This window comes from Simochromis diagramma, unplaced genomic scaffold (genome assembly GCF_900408965.1).
Source record: "Simochromis diagramma unplaced genomic scaffold, fSimDia1.1 OVJJ01000304.1, whole genome shotgun sequence".
Classification (NCBI taxonomy): domain Eukaryota; kingdom Metazoa; phylum Chordata; class Actinopteri; order Cichliformes; family Cichlidae; genus Simochromis; species Simochromis diagramma.
The window spans coordinates 3956596-3976150 of NW_024387030.1; the positions used below are offsets into that span (position 1 = coordinate 3956596).

The window sequence follows — 19555 nt, forward strand, 5'->3', positions numbered from 1 at the left end:
TCACATGTTCAAAAAAAGCACAAAGAGCATTGTTACGTGTTTGCGCACTGAAGGGTTTGCATTAATTGTACTCAGAAACACAGCCCACATCAGTAGTAACAAATCTCTACTTCCTACACTTTCATTATTAAATGATTTCTTTTGTCTTCTTCTTCCTGCACATGTTTCCAGTAGGACGTCTGGTGTGAGAAGAGAAGGATCAAGAAGCTGAGATGAGAGCAGAGGGCACAGAGGGAAGGCATCTGCACGCTTGCTGACAGGACAGAGACAGATGGAGCAGAAAAATTAAGAAGTTCCTGAGTTTTGTAAATGAACAGAAAAAAAATGGAAAAGAAAAACAAAGTGGCACCAAAATATTTGCACTTTCTTCTCCCTATGTTTGACATTTTATTTGTTTTTATGTTTTTTTCCTGTCTTGAAGTGACTGAAAAATATCTAGGTAAGAATGAGAATATATTTGCAAAGATGACAGGCTCACCACTGGAAGAGCAAGTATGTGTATATTACCACAATTCTCTGTGTGTTAAGTCTGATGTTTTGATTCCTTCTGTGTGTCCTCACGAGGTACTAATACACATTTTTTTGCCATGTGAATTAAAATTACAGGCCCTTTGTTACAAAAAGCAGCACACAGGTCAGTGGAAACCTATAAAAGAGGATCTTGCCGTGAGTCACATACAAAAAAGAATGGTGCTTATTTAAAACGCACTCTACAAGTCAGTCTAGAACAACTAAAACAAATGTGTAATGTTCTATGTGAAGAAGCAACAATTATGTGAGTGGCATGCATCGGAATTAAACTGAGTTGAGTCCATGGATCATCAGCACAGAATTAGCTGCGTGAATCCTGCACAAAACCTTTTCGATACATTAACATTTTGGATATCTGGTTTTTGTCAAGTGTCATGCACGCACCGGTGTCGGACAGTGGTAGCTAAGTGGATGTCACTTTTTTTTTTTTTTTTACCCGATTACTTTTTCTACAACCCCAAAACATTGCAAAAACACTCTTTTTCACTATTCATAATTTATTTTCACATTCTGTAGTATCAAAAAAAGAGAATTTACAACAACAAATCCCAAAAAGTTGGGATGCTGTGTAAAATGTAAATACAAACAGCATGCAAAGATTTGCAAATCTCATAATCCCATATTTTATTTACAAATGAAAATGTACCATTTTCTGGGAAAAAGCTCATTTGAAATTTATTGGTAGCAACGTATCTCACATTAATTGAAACAAAGCCATATTTACCACTGTGTAGAATCCTCTGTTCCAATCCAGTTGTCGGACTTTTGGGAGATGAATCCTGTCCCATTTTTGTCTGATATAGGATTCTAGCTCCTCAGCAGACTTTGGTCTTCTTTGTCATTTTTTCTGTTTCACCAAACGCACCAAATGTTTTCAGTTAGTGGAAGGTCTGGACTGCAGGCAGGCCAGTTCAGCACCCAGACTCTTATACTATGAAGCCATGCTGTTATAAAAGATTCATCATGCAGTTTAGCATTGTTTTGCCGAAATGTGCATGATTTTCCCTGAACAAGATATCATCTACCTTTGAACACTAATGATGCCTTTCCAGAGGTGCAAGCTGCCAGTTCCATGGGTACTAATGCACCCCCATACCATCAGAGATGCAGGCTTTTGAACTGAGCACTATTAAGGTGGATGCTCTCTTCCCTCTTTAGTTAGGAGAATGTTAAGCGCTTGCTCTCCAAACAGAATTTGAAATTTGGACTCATCTGACCATAGAACAGCTTTCCACTTTGCCTTAGTCCAATTTAAATAACCTTTGGCCCAGAGAAGATTATCGTGTTTCTGCATCATGTTCACATATAACTACTTCTTTGCATGATAGAGCTTTAACATGCATTTAAGAAAATAATGCCTGTTTTTAATGCAGTGCCAGTTGAGGTCCCAGCTATCACGGACATACAATAGTGATTTTCAGTCTTATTCTTTGCGCACAGAGATTTCTCCAGATTTTGTGAAACTTGTGATATTATCACAAGATCATATTATCTACTGTAGATGATATGACATTTAAACTCTTTACACTCAATCGCTTTTAAAAGGAACATTATTCTAATATTGTTCCACAATTTGGAGATGCACATTTTTGCAGGTTGGTGGATCCCTGTCTATCTTTACTTCTGAGAAACTCCAAGAATACCTGATTAGTTGGGAAATTTTCCACAATCCGGCTTTTTGGTACCACTTACTTTTGAAAGAATATTTTCATGAGATGTCTCAGTTTAAACATGTGATATGTTTTCAGTGTTCTATTTTAAATAAAATATGGGTTTATGATATTTGCAAATCAGTGGAATCATTTTTTTTAATTTACATTTTACACAGTGTTCCGAATTTTTTTTGGAAATGGGTTTGTAAAAAACAGAAATATAATAATAGAACAAATAGTAAAAGATTATGACAAATTAAACATGCAAAACAGCTGCTAGTAAAAGATTTCACACAGGATGTTCATGGAACTTTACACTGTTGCACCCAGTGGAAGACATTTCAACATGTTTACACAAAGGTTGGAATACGAACAAACAGTATTAAATATGAAGTAATGAAAGAATTCAGGAATGCAACCACACACATGCAACCACACAGAGACAAACAACTCTAAAATACAGCCTGTATAAAGTTGTGGGTTGCATTTTAGCATAAATGTCCACACAGGTGTTTTTAGAGCTGGGTTATTGAGAAGCTTTATGTTAGATGGGCGAGCTACTAGACCTTGTAATGACAGATAATTTGATAGATGCTCTTCTGAAACCAGGTAGAATTGTACAAATGATTTCATACCAAAACAAACACACTGTTTGCAAAAAGAGCCGCAAAATATTTTCCCAGAAAAAAACAAAGTTTGAGCTCTGAAACAAAATCTGTCTTCATTTGTTACCGATTTGGTTAAATTTTCCCAAGCCTCCAGAGTTGCTATTGCACCAGGCACCTCTGATTTGTATGAAGTAACATAGATCTCAAGTTTATACTAATGAGGAGCTGGCAAATTGTTGTTTAAGTTCCAAGTCTGACACTATGTGATCAGAATCCATTGCATTGGTGTTTACATAAACAAATGGGACGCATTCACTAATGCATCTTCAATTTAAATGTGTCCTTACCACAGTGGAGGCCACTCATTTATAATACATGCATCCCATTCTTTTGTGTATAAGTTTATATAGTGTTAAAAGTAATTGTGCAGGTTTTGTTAAACTACACTATTATAATGTTAGTATCCGTTCTTTACAAAATCAATCATCTATAGTAATGATCTTTCTTTAATTCTGCCTTCTAGTGTTTACTGATCCAAACTGAACAAATCTTTGACTCTCTTGTGGAGATTTTAGTTTTCTAAATAGATTACATTCCAATAAGGATGTTTTAAATATTATTAGTATCAGAGAAAAACGACTCCACAGTTGACTAATCTAACCAGTAAATAGAGTAAGAAGTTCACATGACTCAATATCTTGTTAATCTCAGCCCATTTCATCGATCATATTCACGTTTACCTCGCAAGATATGGCGTGGCAGTTCATACAGTAAATACTGGAGCCTTCCCAGTAATGTCAGACTATGTATTGTGTATGAAAACACAATTACTGTCTGACCTCAAACAGCTGATGTCAGTCTTGTTGTCTCAAACACTTAAAACTACTCATAGTGGAGCTTTTCCACTTTATGTAAGACACTGAAGTAAGTCTTTTGAAAAATACTGCCCCGGGTGTCTGATAAATGCTAACATTTTATGAGCAGTGAAGGGGGAAAAAAATCCTTTTAGTTTTGCAGTGTAAAAAATAACAATGTGATCCTCACATTTGGGAACAATCGGAGAATCGTGCCTTTGCTGTTGTGGTTTAAATACTTTGTATGAGTTGTATTCCCCAATAGTCCCTGCAATGGCTCACAATTATGAGACAAAAAAAAGCTCCTTTTGTAAATATGTACAATAAGCTTTGTTTTACTAAATGTCACTGTGGGGGTGTATGATTGTTCACTTACTTCACTGTCATTCTGGCTTCTTGTAAAAAAGATATACTTTTCTCTCTGTTTATATCATGTCAAACATTAGGCTGTTACAGTAGCTAATTCACAACATGGAAATGCTTAGGCGAGACTGCACGTTGTCAGCTCTGAGGACTGTTTATTTTAACTATGGTGAGGTTAGTTTACCATTTCAGTTTGTGTTTTAAGATTCCCGTCGTCATCACTACGCACAGTCAGGACCATACTTATGCAGTATCTGGTGCTTAATATACTACAATCACAAGTCCAGTTGCATCTAATTTGAATTTGATAGTTATGCCAAGAAACCAGAAAAGAAACCAGCCTTTCTTTGAGGGCTGTGCAGTCTCTCCTGAGTGCCTGTTTCAATCCAGGTTTGAACACAGTGGGCTTATGTGTGTCTGCTGAAGTGCTTCCAGACGCTGCAGAGCTGCAAATCACATGCAAGATCTAAAACAACCCAAAAGGCTAGTAATCACTACAAATCATGATGGGAAAAATGTAGTGAAGGAGTCTTGTAGCATGTCAGTTTGGTAGAGAAAAGACAGCTCTTTTTTGTTTCACTTGTTTTTGCACTTCACCATTCAAATGTGTTTTGATAATGTTTCTTATTCATAGCAAAGGAAATTAGATCCATGGAAAAGAAAACACTGAAATGTGTTATTTTTGAATAAAAATGATTCATGTGGATTTGGGTGCTGCTCAGAATCATTGACATTTTCAAACTTGTGTCAAAGTAGACACAAGCAAAACAAAAGAGGCTAAAGGCTTCTTTTTTTTTGTTCTTTTAATCTCAAAATGAATCAGTGAAGTGTAAAGCTCAGAAAATGTTCCTAAAGTTTATGAGCTACAACACAGTAGTAGCTTCCACCTGGGTTGTATCACTCTTTGGGATACTTCATGCTGTTTCCTACCTTAAGTGTGTCATAAATTTAAAGCAGCTATCTAGTTGCCCAACATTTGGAAGAATTTAACATCTCACTGTTGTATGGACAGAGAGGACTGAATTCAGCAACAAGACACTTGAAAACTTGAACCACGTTATATCTCTTACAAAGGTACTGTGTGACACTCTAAGTATCCAACTGATTAGACTCACTTTAATATTACTATAATATAAACAGTGGTATTTTAAAAAGCTTGATAATGATTCTAAAAAAAAAAATATGGAAATACTCCATATTACATCTCCTTAAACTATACTTTTCTGGGCAGTTGAAAGCATTTAGAGCTGTTAACAGAAGACAAATTTTCTGAAAGGAGGGCGAAGGAGTTCAATATTGACCCCAAATGGTGAAGATTGTTCACTGCAGGTTTGACAAATTGAATCCAGTGTCTGCACAACAAGTTTTTACTTATGATACGGCATCAAGCAAGCCAACTGAATTTCATAGACTGAAATATTTTAATAAAGATAATGTTTTTACTGAATTTCTCTGCAGACTTGTGTAGTTTTTGTGTTTTTAATGGTTGAAATAAATAAAAGATCCCACGGGAAATTTGTAGTGGAATTTCCTGTCCATGTTAAAAAAGGACTAAAATTAATTGTCCCCATGTTTGAATGTGGAAACCTATTATGCACAATTATTTGTGTGCGCTGTGAGATGCCCTGATTTAGTGATGATACTTCAAAGGTGCTGGTGATTTTATCAGTGCATGATGGGAGGAAGAGGGCTTGTGGTGAGGTTACTGGTGAAGGAAGGGGTGGTAGTGGTTTGGAAATGGGTAAGGGGGAGACAGGCAGTGGAGAGGGCTGGTATCACAGATGAAATTGGAGCCAAGAGGCAGCTGCAGTACATCTGTCTTGTACTGACACATGTGGCATTTGACTTCCAGTGTGAAGTTCAAAAGAGTTTTATAATGACGCAGCTGCTTAGGGATGTATGTGCGTGTGTGTGTTAGTGTGTGTGTTCTTTCTCCTTTGTTGAAAGTGGGGTGAAGGGTAGGCAGATTGCCGGAGGGGTTTCATAGGTGAAAGCTGGAATTTGGATTTTTGAAAGTGACGTGGGCAGAATAGGAGCAGAATAATGTTTAGGAGTTTTACAACTTTGTGTTATCTAACTTTCTTAAAGGAGTGAGTATTTTTTTTTAAATTCTTTAAACACTAATTGACTGACAATCTTTTTTTTTTAAATCACTTATCTAATTCAGGATAAGCAGTTCAGAAAGTGCATAGATAGAATCTTTTGATTCTGGACTTGGAGTTAAAGACATCAACTTGAATTACCGACATTTTTCAAGTGATGGTTTAACAGCAAAGCTGATAATTCAGTTGATAGGAATGCATTCTAAAACAATTTCAGTAATCATCTAATGACTCAACCTTTTTCCTCGCTGTCTATTTACAAGCATCATGTGTGGAAGAAATCAGTCCAAGAAGTAGTTGTCCAATACAATTAGCCACCATCTAATATTTCCCACATGTTTTAGTAGTGATGAGTAAATTTGCGCATTTTTATCCTCCTTTGTGCGCACTGAAACGCTTAGAAACAGACCAAAACCACCATTACAGGTAATTTAGAGAGCGAGCCATTAGCTTCGGTGATAGCAAAACATTAACGGTGGGGGGATGACGGCGCACACCGCTCACCATTTGTGCCCTTGTGTGCCTGTGCAGAACCTGCCCAGCTGCTTGACTGCAAGGTCAAGGGGTTGCCTGTCAGGAGGCCAGGGCTCAGGGGTCAAAGGTCATATTCCAGACAGGCGTATCCACACGCTGATTAAGAACTCAGCTGCACAGAACAGAACAGAGCTTGCAGGTGGATGATGCATTTGACCCCTCTCCAAAATGCCCCAAAACACTTCTCTTTCTTGTTTGTGCTCAGAAACTTCTAAATATAAGTATCACTGATAAATATAGTCTTGTGATATTGTGACTGGCTTTCTTTAAAAATAGAGCACCCTTAAGGAACTGTTCCAATTATTGTAAGTTTCAGTTTGGAAGGATTATATTTCTTATTCATGCTGAAGAAAGCACATATGTCATTTTGTTGTATGAAATGAGCAATCTCATGTTATTTAACATCAAAAATGTTAACATCAAAGCTATGATGTCAGTCAGCAGTTTAGGGCTTACAAGAACTAGTTTTTAAATATGAAGCTAGATCTGTTTTTGTGTATAACGTTTAATTGTGCTCCGTCTGTAATATAAAGCATTTCACATATGACTCAGTGTAGCTGAGATGATCTGCTTTTCATCACCTCCACGCTCCAGGGGCCATTTAATATTTATGCGAACGTATTCAACTTAAAATTAATGATAAAAATTGTTTTCAAATGATGTGGTTTGCACTGAGTGTGGGAAATGTTTACAGCATTTATATTCATTTGGCTTATGAGTCTCGGCAATGAAATACAGTTAGGGGGCTTGTGGAATTTCTTACGAGACAGGTGTGTGCTTAGCTTACATGATTTCATCATAAAGACACACTTAACCCACATTTTGAGCAAACATATAGCATATTCAAACATCTGTCTTTAGTGAATTCTAGCGCAGAGCACAGATATAAGCACATACTCGATTGTGCAATAGTTATTCAATAAAACTGGATTGGATTAAACATTAACGAGCCATGTAAAGAAACAGGATGTAGCAAAAAGAATTGAGCAATTCACTGACTGAAAATAAAGCAATGGAATAATGAAATTAAGCTTTCCGGAATAGTATATCTTCAAAGGTGAACACTGGAGATGAGTTCATATCACCTATAACAATCACTCAATCATAAGGTTTATTTGGATGACTATTAGAAATCAGAGAGACACAATTATGCCAAAATCAGATAGAAACTTATTATTGTTTTACGTGTTCCCCCTTTGCATAGTTTCTGTATTTGACTGTCATCATTAAAGTTTTGGGTAACGCTGTAATGTACGCAGTAGATGAATAGGGACCATTTTAGAGCAGTTCCTTTGTAAATACACACAAAAACGCAGGAACAGTTTATCACGTCAGCAAACATACTGACATTTTGAGACTAAACTTGCATTTCCGTGCTAGTATTCTTCTGATGGAAGCAGGAGGAAGAGGAGTGAAAGTACACATACATGCTTATACTTCATCACAGTATTATCAATAAAAGCCCTGAGGCCCTAAATTGTGACAGCATTGTGCGATGGGTGTTGTCGTTTCCATCCACATGCCACCTCTGCAGCAGCAGTTCTTTACCCTAAATTTCCAATTAGTTAACCTCCCATTGTAGTTAATCTTTGTTGTTTCAATTAAATTCTCTAAAGCAATTTGTTTTAAAAGGGCAAACCATACAAGAATACAGATTTATACTTCCAAAAGACTCCAGCCTGAAAAAACAAACAAACTACCATGCACAGATGTGTGTCACTTGAGGGATTCCAAGACAGAAAATGCTACCAGGTGCCCGAAGAACGTATCAGCCAAAGCATGGGAAACCCTGCAAAGAATGCAGTACGACCTCGTGATAACACAGACATTTAGGCTTTGATAAACTTTAGCATGCCACACTATAACAGAAGTACCTGACTTTTTCCATCTTTGATAAATGCGATTATAAACCGTGGCCTACTCAAAGCACCAAACGGTTCCTCTTAAAACCTTAACTGGGAGCAGTTTTGCGGTTTTCAAAGCAATTTGAGGTTTGAGTGCTGCAGACCCAGAGTCAGTGGGAACTCGGGATGTTGATCAGTTGATTCATGAGAACCAGAGGAGGCCCACTGCTGCCATTTTATCAGATATACCTCAAATTCACCAGCTAGGTGTGACTTCGTCACTGTGGTCACTGGTACAATGTGTGTTTGTGTGTGAAGTTTCAGCTGGTAGTTGGTTTAGATACACAGTCATATCTAAAACTCAGGGATGAAGAAGCGATCAACGTAGGACACTCAGGAACAGTGGTGAGGACAATCTTATATAGATGATATGGTCTTCCAACTTTGTTTCGGGACAAATCAAGCAGTCTGGTTGATGCAGTAACACAGGTAAGCATGCAAAAAGACAAGCAAAAACATTTGTATGCAGTAAGTATATAGTTTCATATAGTTGCTTGATTTTTATTTGATGAAACATGTTTTGTGATGCTGTAGGGGAACCGCACTGTGGTTCAAAAACATTTAGTCATATACACTGTATTTGATATATATATGTATATGAAATTTGCACTGCAGAAAAAAATCTCAGTGTCTCTGGTTGTTAGCTGAGTCTTTTTCTTATCATTTTGCGCCAAACTCCTATACTACCACTAATGCTTCCTAAACTACAACTGCTAGACTTTTCCCCCCCCCCACTATCTGGTTTTTACAGATAACAAAACCAGGAGAAAAATAAATGCACATACATCCCGAGGGAGTGATACAACATCTCAGACAATCAAATGGCATCTCAGGAGGTTTGTTTGAATCAATGCTTTTCTATGAATGAGTGAATGAGGCAGAATGAACATAGCGAGGCAGTATCACTTACTCGACTAAAACTCTGTTTTTTGCGCCAGTGCGCCAAACCCTTGTTGTTCTTGCCAAGCTGGACTTTTACAAGTACTCATATGATTGGCCTGGTTGCTGGAATCATGGGAGGGATCAGGAATGTTAGTCAACTGAGGTCATAAGGTTAGAAATCAGTAATGGATTGAGTATTTGTCTTCTATCTGCTTAATCATAACCACTATGGATTTTTATGATGATTGTAGTCAATCCAAAATAAGAAAGAAAAAACAAGAATGTAAAGGGTTAAAATGACCTAATTAAGAATCATATAAAGCTTTTTAATGTTGCTTTAAGAGGTAGCGTTCTCTTATTAGTTATGAATTAAAAGATATAAAACAAGAAATGGTGCTAACCTCAATTCTGTTTCTGCGGCAGAGCCATCTGACAGCCACGCTTGTGACGTCCATCCTGGGAGCGGTGATCGGCTCCCTGCAGATTGGTTACCACACTGGCAACATCAACGCTCCAGCCAAGGTGAACAGAGCTAGCAGCATCTGAGGGACAGCACGCACATTTATGTTTCAAATTGTATTATAAGTGTGATGTGTAAATTAAAATCTATACAAAACAATCTGCATTGATCAATAGAATTATTTTTGGAAGTATAAAACTGCAACAAAACATAACTCCAGACATCAAAAAGTAGACATTCTCGTCTGGCTGATATTCCATAAAAGGCCTACATTGTCCAGATATAACAGTTATGCAGAGGGGAATGCTGGAAAGCATGCTGCCTGTCAAACATATTGCAGAGCCTCAATAAAGCACTAAATAAGGTAACTCTCCGTCTCAGCTTTGGATTTGGCTCCCTTTTTTGGAATGGTTTTCCATTTTCACAGGTATACTGTTCTAACTTTACAAAATGAAGCAGTTGTTCTACCCACTCAAAAATCCCAAGACAATAATTCCTGAAATAGTTCTTGTGGAGGAAGTGTTTCTGTTACAAAAGAAGCAACACATGAATGATTTTGAACACTGCATTAGTCATCTATGGAAAAAGAGGAATAAAAACATCTTTGTAAACCCTTTTTGTGTGTGTGTGTGTGTGTGTGTGTGTGTGTGTGTGTGTGAGTGTGAGTGAGAGAGAGAGAGAGAGAGAGAAAAAACATGTCATTGCATCTAATTGAGTTACCAGTGCAAACTGATTCACTTTGGCATTGTTGTTTAGATTATCGAAGAGTTTTTCAACAATACCTGGAGAGCCAGACACAACCAATCAATCTCAGATCACAGTCTTACTTTCTTGTGGTCACTCTCTGTCAGCATTAAAGATTTTGGAGCCTTACTGGGCTCGCTGGGAGTCAAATATTTGGCAGATTCTTACGGCAGGTAAGAAAACCAAGCTAACTTTTGTAAAGTTTCCAACAGTGCTTGCTTCCCCCCACCCCTCCTTATAAATTTGCTTGTTCCCCTCCAGGCGTAACTCCATCCTGATAGTTAACGGTTTGTCTGTGGTCGGAGCATGTTTGATGTTTGCCTCCAAAGCCAGCGAGTCATTTGAGGTCCTCATCCTAGGGCGACTGGTTTTTGGTCTGTTCTGTGGCCTGGTGATGAGCCTTAACCCCCTCTATATCCAGGAAGTTTCCCCCACCAACCTCAGAGGAGCATTTGCTACACTGAACCAGGTGTCTTTTGCTGCAGGCATCCTGGTGGGTGTGGTGAGTTGAGCTTACATTTAACTTACTTCTTACTGCTCTTGGTAAGGAGACACATTAAATTCTGTTCTTTTCATTCAAATTCTATTGTTTGTTCTCAAATTCTGTTCTTTTCATTCTTTTTTTTTTTTTTTTTGCCTGTCCCATTTGGTTCTTTAGCCGTCAGAATTGTTGTCTGAAGACCAACAAGGATACCCAATAGATTTATTTTGCCAAATGGATCATCGTGGCATTGCCGTATTGGTCCATTTGCTCGACCTTTGTTTTTATTATTTATTTTATTTTCAGTTGTTACAGACGGGACAGACATGAGTGAGGGATAGGAAAGGGAGAAAGAAAGAGGAAGGAAAAGAAAAACAGAAGGGGAGAGGGACAGTGAGAGGGGGGGGGGGGGGGGGGAATCTCCTGGATCACCTGTTGAGAGAAAAAGAATGTTCTTTTCATTCTAATTCCGTTGCTTTCATTCAAATACTGTTCTTTTCATTCAATTTCTGTTCTTTTCATTCAAAATCTGTTCTTTTCATTTTAATTCTGTTGTTTTCATTCAAATTCGATTCTTCTCATTCTAATTCTGTTCTTTTCATTCTAATTCCGTTGTTTTCATTCAAATTCTCTTCTTTTCATTCTAATTCTGTTGTTTTCATTCTAATTCTGTTGTTTTCATTCAAATTCTCTTCTTTTCATTCTAATTCTGTTGTTTTCATTCAAATTCTCTTCTTTTCATTCTAATTCCGTTGTTTTCATTCAAATTCTCTTCTTTTCATTCTAATTCCGTTGTTTTCATTCAAATTCCGTTGTTTTCATTCAAATCTGTCCTTTTCATTCACATTCCGTTGTTTTCATTCAAATTCGATTCTTCTCATTCAAATTCTCTTCTTTTCATTCTAATTCTGTTGTTTTCATTCTAATTCCGTTGTTTTCATTCAAATTCTCTTCTTTTCATTCTATTCTGGTTGTTTTCATTCCTAATTCCGGTGTGGTTGCAGTTCGAAATTCCATTGTTTTCCAATTCAAATTCTCTTCGTTTCATCATTCTAATTCCGGTTGTGTTTTCATTCAAATTCTGTTGTTTTCATTCTATTCCGTTTGTTTTCATTCAAATTCTCTCTTCTCATGCTAATTCCAATTGTTTTCATTCAAGTTTCTCTTCTTTCATTCGAATTCCTTGTTTTCATTCAATTCTCTTCTTTCAGGCTAATTTCTGTTGTTTTCAGGCAAATTCTCTTCTTTCATTCTAAAGTCTGTTGTTTTTTTCAAATTCGCTTCTTTTCATCTATTCCGTTGTTTTCATTCAAATGCTCTTCTTTCTCATTCTAATTCCTTGTTTCATTCAGGTTTCATCTGTCTTTTCAATTTCGATTCCGTTGTTTTCATTCAAATTCGAATTCTTCTCATTCTAATTCTGTTCTTTTCATTTAAATTCCATTGTTTTCATTCTAATTCCGTTGTTTTCATTCAAATTCTCTTCTTTTCATTCTAATTCTGTTGTTTTTCATTCAAATTCTCTTCTTTTCATTCTAATTCTGTTGTTTTCATTCAAGTTCTCTTCTTTTCATTCTAATTCCGTTGTTTTCATTCAAATTCTCTTCTTTTCATTCTAATTCTGTTGTTTTCATTCAAATTCTGTTGTTTTCATTCAAGTTCTCTTCTTTTCATTCTAATTCCGTTGTTTTCATTCAAATTCTGTTGTTTTCATTCTAATTCCGTTGTTTTCATTCAAATTCTCTTCTTTTCATTCTAATTCCGTTGTTCATCAAATTCTGTGTTTTCAATTCAAATTCTTTTGTTTTCAGTCTAATTCCGTTGTTTTCATTCAAGTTCTCTTCTTTTCATTCTAATTCTGTTGTTTTCATTCAAATTCCGTTGTTTTCATTCTAATTCCGTTGTTTTCATTCAAATTCTCTTCTTTTCATTCTAATTCTGTTGTTTTCATTCAAATTCTCTTCTTTTCATTCTAATTCCGTTGTTTTCATTCAAATTCTCTTCTTTTCATTCTAATTCTGTTGTTTTCATTCTAATTCTGTTGTTTTCATTCTAATTCTGTTGTTTTCATTCTAATTCTGTTGTTTTCATTCTAATTCTCTTCTTTTCATTCTAATTCTCTTCTTTTCATTCTAATTCTGTTGTTTTCATTCTAATTCCGTTGTTTTCATTCAAATTCTCTTCTTTTCATTCTAATTCCGTTGTTTTCATTCAAATTCTGTTGTTTTCATTCAAAATCTGTTGTTTTTATTTAAGTTCATCAAAATCCCATAATACACAAATAAGGATTTATACGATACATGGATATGACATGAACTAGCTGCTCGTGTGCTGCAGGTGGCTGGTCTCGAGATAGTGTTGGGCACAGAGCATGACTGGGCCATGATGCTGTCCCTGTCTCTCATCCCGGCCCTCACACAGTATGTGATCCTACCCTTCTGTCCTGAGAGTCCCCGCTATCTGCTCATCAACCGGCAAGAAGAAATCAAGGCCAAAAGTGGTAGGTTCCACTCACTGGACTTACTGTTCATATTGTTTAATACATCATCCTCTCTCTAAAGAGATTACTCTTTTGTATTATGATATATTAAAAGAGATGAATTCATTTGTATGACATTCCTCAAGTTGGTTCCAGAAGTTAAAATGCAGAAATGGTTTACTACGGTTTACTATCCCATCTTTGTGGATTTCACCAAAACATCCCCTTAGAATATGTTGAAAGTTGTTTCTTTAATCCTGCAGCCCTGCTGAGGCTGAGAGGCAGAGCTGAAAATGTATTTGCTGAGCTGGAAGAAATGAAAGAGGAAGCTGCTCACACACAGAGTCGTGTCACCATCCAGGATTTCTTCAAGAAACGCAGCTACAGGCAGCCGATCATTATTGTCCTGATTGTTAGCCTGGGAAGCCAGCTCTCTGGATTCAATGCGGTCAGTGATAAAATCCTCTTAATCTGAAAAATATTTCTCTGACATGTATTTCTCTTTTTCTATGTGTTGAAATAGATGAAGTAAAAGCTCCTGGCCTCAACTTTAGCTTTACCTTTTTCCTTGGTGTCACGCTATGGTAACCTAACTCTGAAAGACACAAACAAACTGATGCAAAATATGAAGGTTAAGCTGCTATTTACCAGTCTCTCTGTACCTGACAGCTTCAGAGACTGGCCAGTTCCATCTTACATGAAGACACCCATCCCTTTTGTGGGGATTTTTAGCTTCTTTCCTCTGGATGGAAAGGAGGCTTACTCACTTTTGGAGGCTGCCTCAAGGAGTACTTGGCATTTCTACATTGGCTTCTTTTCTTTTTCAGTTTTGCACACTTGCTGTAACCCTGAGAAGAGCTTGAGGCAATATCTCAACCCTAAAAAACAAAAAAAACCACATTGAAATATTTCTCAGTTACTCACTAAACTAAATTCCTGTGCTTTTCTTCCAGATAATCAACTATTCCACCAAAATGTTTCAGGCCAAGTTTGACCAGGCCAAATATCTCACACTGGGTGTTGGGGCCGTCAATCTAACGTTCACTTTGGTAGCAGTAAGTACAAACCAAGTGGTGATCCTTTATATTGCAGTTCAGTGTGTTTTTGAATGCGAAACAATATTATTTATTATATTTAATAGGTTGCTCAATATAATCAGTAAATCAGCTGTGCCCTATTTTGTTGATTTTGTCACAGAAAGCATGAAGTTTTGTCATTATTTCTTCATGAATGGTTTAACAGCATGAACCACAAAAGGGATAGTGTTGCATTTTAATACCAGTGTGTTGTTTTTTCCTCTCCAGTTCTTCCTGATGGAGAGGGCAGGGAGGAGGCGGTTGCTCCTGATTGGTTTCATCTCCATAGCAGTGTGCAACTTAATCATGACCGTAGTCGATTCTGTCCTGGTAAAATCATCTATGTGTGGTTGTTTCCATTTGTGCAGAAAAAAGTTATGTGCTGGTTTTGAATGTATATCCAACTTCTGCAAACCGTGGAACCCGATCTTATGACATGATTAAATGGATAATATGAAAAATAAACCATGGCATAGCTTGGAGGATGTTTGAAAAGGAAGCTTCAAGTTTAAACAATAGAGAGAAAGACACCATCTACATGTTAACCTAACAGAATTTTCTACATGTCTACATGACTAACCTACAACCATCCTTCCAATTTATTATTTTACTGTGTAGCATCTGGTCCCAGAACTCAGAAGCCTACAAGTGCTGCTGGTTTTCTGCCTGACTTCAGCCTATGAGCTGGGCCCAGGTCCGATCTCCTGGTTCATTGCTGCCGAGCTGTTCGACCAGTCTGGCAGACCTATAGCCATGGCCTTCAGTAGCCTGCTCAACTGGGGAGGGAAGTTTGTTCTGGCACTTCTCTTTCCTCCATTACTGGTGCGTAACATTTATACCGTTGGCCTGCATGCTGTATGACCAAGCAAGACTTCAGGGGAAACTTTAAAGGTGGATTTCTTGTTTGCTTTTGTGAGTTTGCTTACACCTCAGAGAAATAGCTGTTAAATACAGGCTATAAATCTGCTCCATCTGTTATACTGCACATATGTATCTATAGAAAAACATATAAATCTATTGCTAAATCCTTTAAATCCAGCTTGAAATAATGTAATAAGTAATTAAATTACAGTTAACAAAAGAAGCATCTGTTCCCTATAGTGCAGCAGAAACGGCAGCCAACATGAAATTAAGACCAGTGAACCAAATCAATACCTTTTGTATTTGCTTTCTTTCCTTCTCTTTTTAACATTGTTTTGCTCTTGTGGTATGAGATTCCCATCTCAAGTGACCGTTCCTAGGTAAGCAGAGGTCAAATAAAAACATTAAAAAAAGGATTCTTGTCTGTCTCTCTCACACAGAAAATCTGTGGTGCTTATGTCTACCTCCTTTTTATGATCGTGGCTCTGCTCGCCTTCACCTTCACCTGGATTCGCCTCCCGGAAACAAAGGGTCGTACATTTGATGACATCGCAGAGGAGTTCAGAGGAGCAGAGGGCATCCCGTTGCACAATAAGACTGTATTCAACACTTTCACCTGAGCAACGTGTCAGTTTTGATTGATGCTGATCAATAATCAGTGTGTAACGAGTCAATTCAATTTAAAGCAACAAAAAAATATGCTACAAAACTGTTTTGAATATAAATCTGGTGCTCACAGCATTGAAAATTTACTTTTAAATAACAAATCTTTAACACAAAACAAGAAAACCACAAACGCCAAACCATCTTATCAATGCAATTGCTGTTACTCAAAGCACGCACAGATATTATTTATGCAAAGACATTTTAATACTCAGAGCTCAAAAATGATAATTATTCAAACTCAGAGCACCAAAATTTAATTCCATTAGGTACAGGTTCTGACTCTTACTTTTACCTTACTTCTTTAGGCTCTCCAGCAAAATGACACTAAAAAAATGATATTAAAAGTAGATTATAGTTTATATTTATCCTGCATGTATGAGGCATTTTGTGGTCATTGTGTTGTTATTTTGTAAAAGCACTAGGGGGAGATTGTGGGAATAGTGGAAAAAGTTTGCAACACATTCTTTGCATAGTTTATAGCTTGTAAAAACGCTGGATTTATTTCCACACCATCAACCAAGCCTCTTTTTTTAATTTTAACACACAAGTGTACCGTGACACACTGCCTGGCAAACAAGAAAGTTAGAACACTTCCAGCATGTCCAAAATGTTTAACAGAGTTCCTGTAACTTCTTTCCCTCTTGTTATTTCCATAAATCTGCTAGTTATATCGTAACTTAATATCAGGTAGCAAATGAGATTATTGTAATTCTTAAAAATGGTTTTGTAGTGATCCAATTAGATGTTTTTGCTTATCTAAAAATTGTACTTTTAAATGTTCAGCCTAGTTTAAGGCACCATCTGTACCTGATCTCCTATGGAGCCTTTCTTAGTTGGATTCTCAGCGGTGCAGCCTTACAATTCATTATTTGTGTGCAAAATCTCACATGTCTCTGAATTGTGTATATTTGTAATATGCCTGAAAACCAACCACAGCTCTGAGGATAAATATGTGATCCAACACGATCCACTTTGACTCGCAGGAACCGCAGAGGGAGTGAGACCAGGAGATTAGAGGACAAGTTTGGCTTTTAAAACAGCAGGGGGTCAGAATAAAATGGAAATGAATAATGCTGTACTTGTCTATTCAAAGTCAGTTTCTAATAACTCAAAAACAGAGCCAGAACTCAGTCAGCTTGTAAAGGATATGTTCTCATTTGTCTATGGACAGCTTGTTTTTTCTTTTTAGACACACAAGAAAAGTCCACAGAGACTATGATTTTTTTCCCATAAAAAAGGCAGATCGACTGAGCAGGGTGTTTAGAAAACAACATTCAGGATTTCATTCCATTTTCCAACACTTTGTGTAAAAATATGTAAACAGCGCCATCTACTGGACCAAACCGTCTCTTTTAGTTATTAATCCATAAACTACATGCAGATATATGTTGGTAAATGACTTAAGTGGCTTTAGTTAGTGGTGCAGCAAAGAGGAGACAACTGATCAAGTGGACAGCACGGTGAAAGGGAGACAGGAAACAGTTTTCACACTGCTATGTGTAGCTTTTGTAAATAAAAAAACAACAACAATACTGTATTGTTATAATAAATGAGTGTATTAAAAAAAAACTGCAATATCAAGTAATTTTCTCTGATAACCCATCCTGACAAAAACAAAAAAGGAAGATTGAATCCATGAAGCCATGCATTTGTTTTGCTTGAGGATATTATTAAAAATACCTTCACCACCCTTTCAACTGATCCTATTTAGTCACTGTGATTTGAGTAAAACACAGAAGGACTGCTGCGTAAACTTTTATTTCACAGCTAGAAAACCCATAGCAACATAAAAGTAACAGCAGACAGTATTTATTTATTTTTTAAATTACAAGATATTAGTTTATTTTTTATGAATTTCGAATGATAACATAAGTAAAATGGCTTTGATGGACTGTAGGGGGAACCAGAGTACCAATTATATTACATCTGCAGTTGGACTGAAAGTCTTGCTACATATAGAGCAGTTCCTCAGAATCTGGGGACAATATAATCTAGACGGACAGTCTCACCAGCAGCTTTACATATCTCTGTACCTACAGTATATATGACGCTGACACCTTTTGTCCAACAGAACATGAATACAGTTCTCAACAAAGTCATCCTCGGATTATTCTTCATTTTAAAGTGGGATTCAGGTAATCTGCAGTCTGATCAACATTTTTAATGTTTTTGCAGTTGTTGTGAATGTTTTGGGGGTTTTTTGTTTTGTTTTTTACAGTGTTTGAGTGAAACACTATGCTACATATAAAAGGTTGTGTGTGGTAACATCTTCTGTTAAACTCGTAGGTGATGGGAGTGATGTCACCCAAAACTCCACGATTTGGAAAAAACAGGGCGAAGATGGAACCATAAACTGCAGACATACCAAGAGTGTAGACTATTCTCAGATGTATTGGTACAGACAGCTGCCTGGAGAAACTATGAAACTCGTTGTGTTCACAAGTACAGCAAAACCTGATCATGATTTTGGAAATTTCAGCAGGGAGAAATTCACAGCCACCAAGCCTGACGCTTACACTGGGACGTTCACAATAAAGAATCTGGAGCCTACAGATAAAGGCTTGTATTTCTGTGCTGTGAGCAAACACAGTGATACAGATGCACCCAGTAGCTGAACAAAAACCCCAGCACACTGTCAAAGTCTTACCTACTAATCTCCTCTACTGTGGTACCCACCACACAATACATGCACCTGCAGCTTTTTATCTGTGACAGTTATTCTTTATATTCTGACTTTATAAATCAAAAACATATCTCTATAGCTTTTAATTGTACAAGACAAAAAGACAAATGTATGATATTTGTGCCCTAAATGTATGAAAGAGAAATAATTAGCAAGTGTTTAAAATTGTAAATGCTTTACTATATGATAGTTAAAGTGTCCACTTCTGGTCATGTTAACTTTTTTTTTTCAGATCCAGTCAAACTAAAATAAAATAAAAGGAGATCCACTGAGCTGAATAAATCAGCCACACTGCGAGTTAGTTTCTAAAGAAAGAGGAATCTACTTCATTTGCAGTGCCCTTACCACAGTAGGTGGAGACAGACCTCAATAAATGAAATAATCACTTGCACAGACTGTCGTATGATGACAGCACTTTTCTCTTCTAGTTAAAGCAATGACGTAGACAACTCCTTACACCTCCTGTGGTCATCATCTGGTAACAGCGATCTATTCTCATCTACAGCTGGTGAACCAACTATACTGAAAGGATCGCTAGCTTGAATTGTTTAAGATGATCGTTGTGGTTTCTATACTTTGTTTTCTTAACTTTCCAGGAATTACAGGTAGGAAAATAACAATGATAACAATACAATTCAAATTTAATGATTTCTGTGTTTAAACTCTTGTGTACTT

The 19555-nt window shown here is 36.9% G+C and overlaps 3 protein-coding genes across 11 annotated transcripts in view; 2 read left to right on the top strand and 1 right to left on the bottom strand.

The window, feature by feature from the left end:
- smoc1 (SPARC related modular calcium binding 1) overlaps positions 1–5455 on the top strand; it is a 57111-nt gene extending 51656 nt beyond the window's left edge. For 5 of the 7 annotated variants that reach the window (XM_040041414.1, XM_040041413.1, XM_040041418.1 and 2 more), the window contains one exon: positions 172–5455. In XM_040041414.1, coding sequence (XP_039897348.1) covers positions 172–188 — 17 coding nt within the window. In that variant the 3' untranslated portion in view covers positions 189–5455. The remainder of the gene's footprint in view (positions 1–171) is intronic. The other 2 variants (XM_040041416.1, XM_040041415.1) reach the window with 1 other exon arrangement.
- ccdc177 (coiled-coil domain containing 177) overlaps positions 1–19555 on the bottom strand; it is a 166728-nt gene that overhangs the window by 67089 nt on the left and 80084 nt on the right. For 2 of the 3 annotated variants that reach the window (XM_040041387.1, XM_040041391.1), the window contains exon 2: positions 9832–9972. The gene's annotated coding sequence lies outside the window, so the exon portion shown is untranslated. Of the gene's footprint in view, positions 1–9458; positions 9554–9831; positions 9973–19555 lie in introns of all 3 variants that reach the window. The other variant, XM_040041388.1, reaches the window with a different exon arrangement.
- LOC120739729 (solute carrier family 2, facilitated glucose transporter member 1) lies at positions 9821–17905 on the top strand. Its single transcript, XM_040041606.1, has 9 exons — positions 9821–9952; positions 10647–10807; positions 10896–11136; positions 13453–13615; positions 13858–14042; positions 14548–14649; positions 14899–15000; positions 15289–15492; positions 15972–17905. Exons 1-9 carry the CDS (start codon positions 9821–9823, stop codon positions 16149–16151), a joined length of 1470 nt encoding a protein of 489 aa, XP_039897540.1. The 3' UTR covers positions 16152–17905.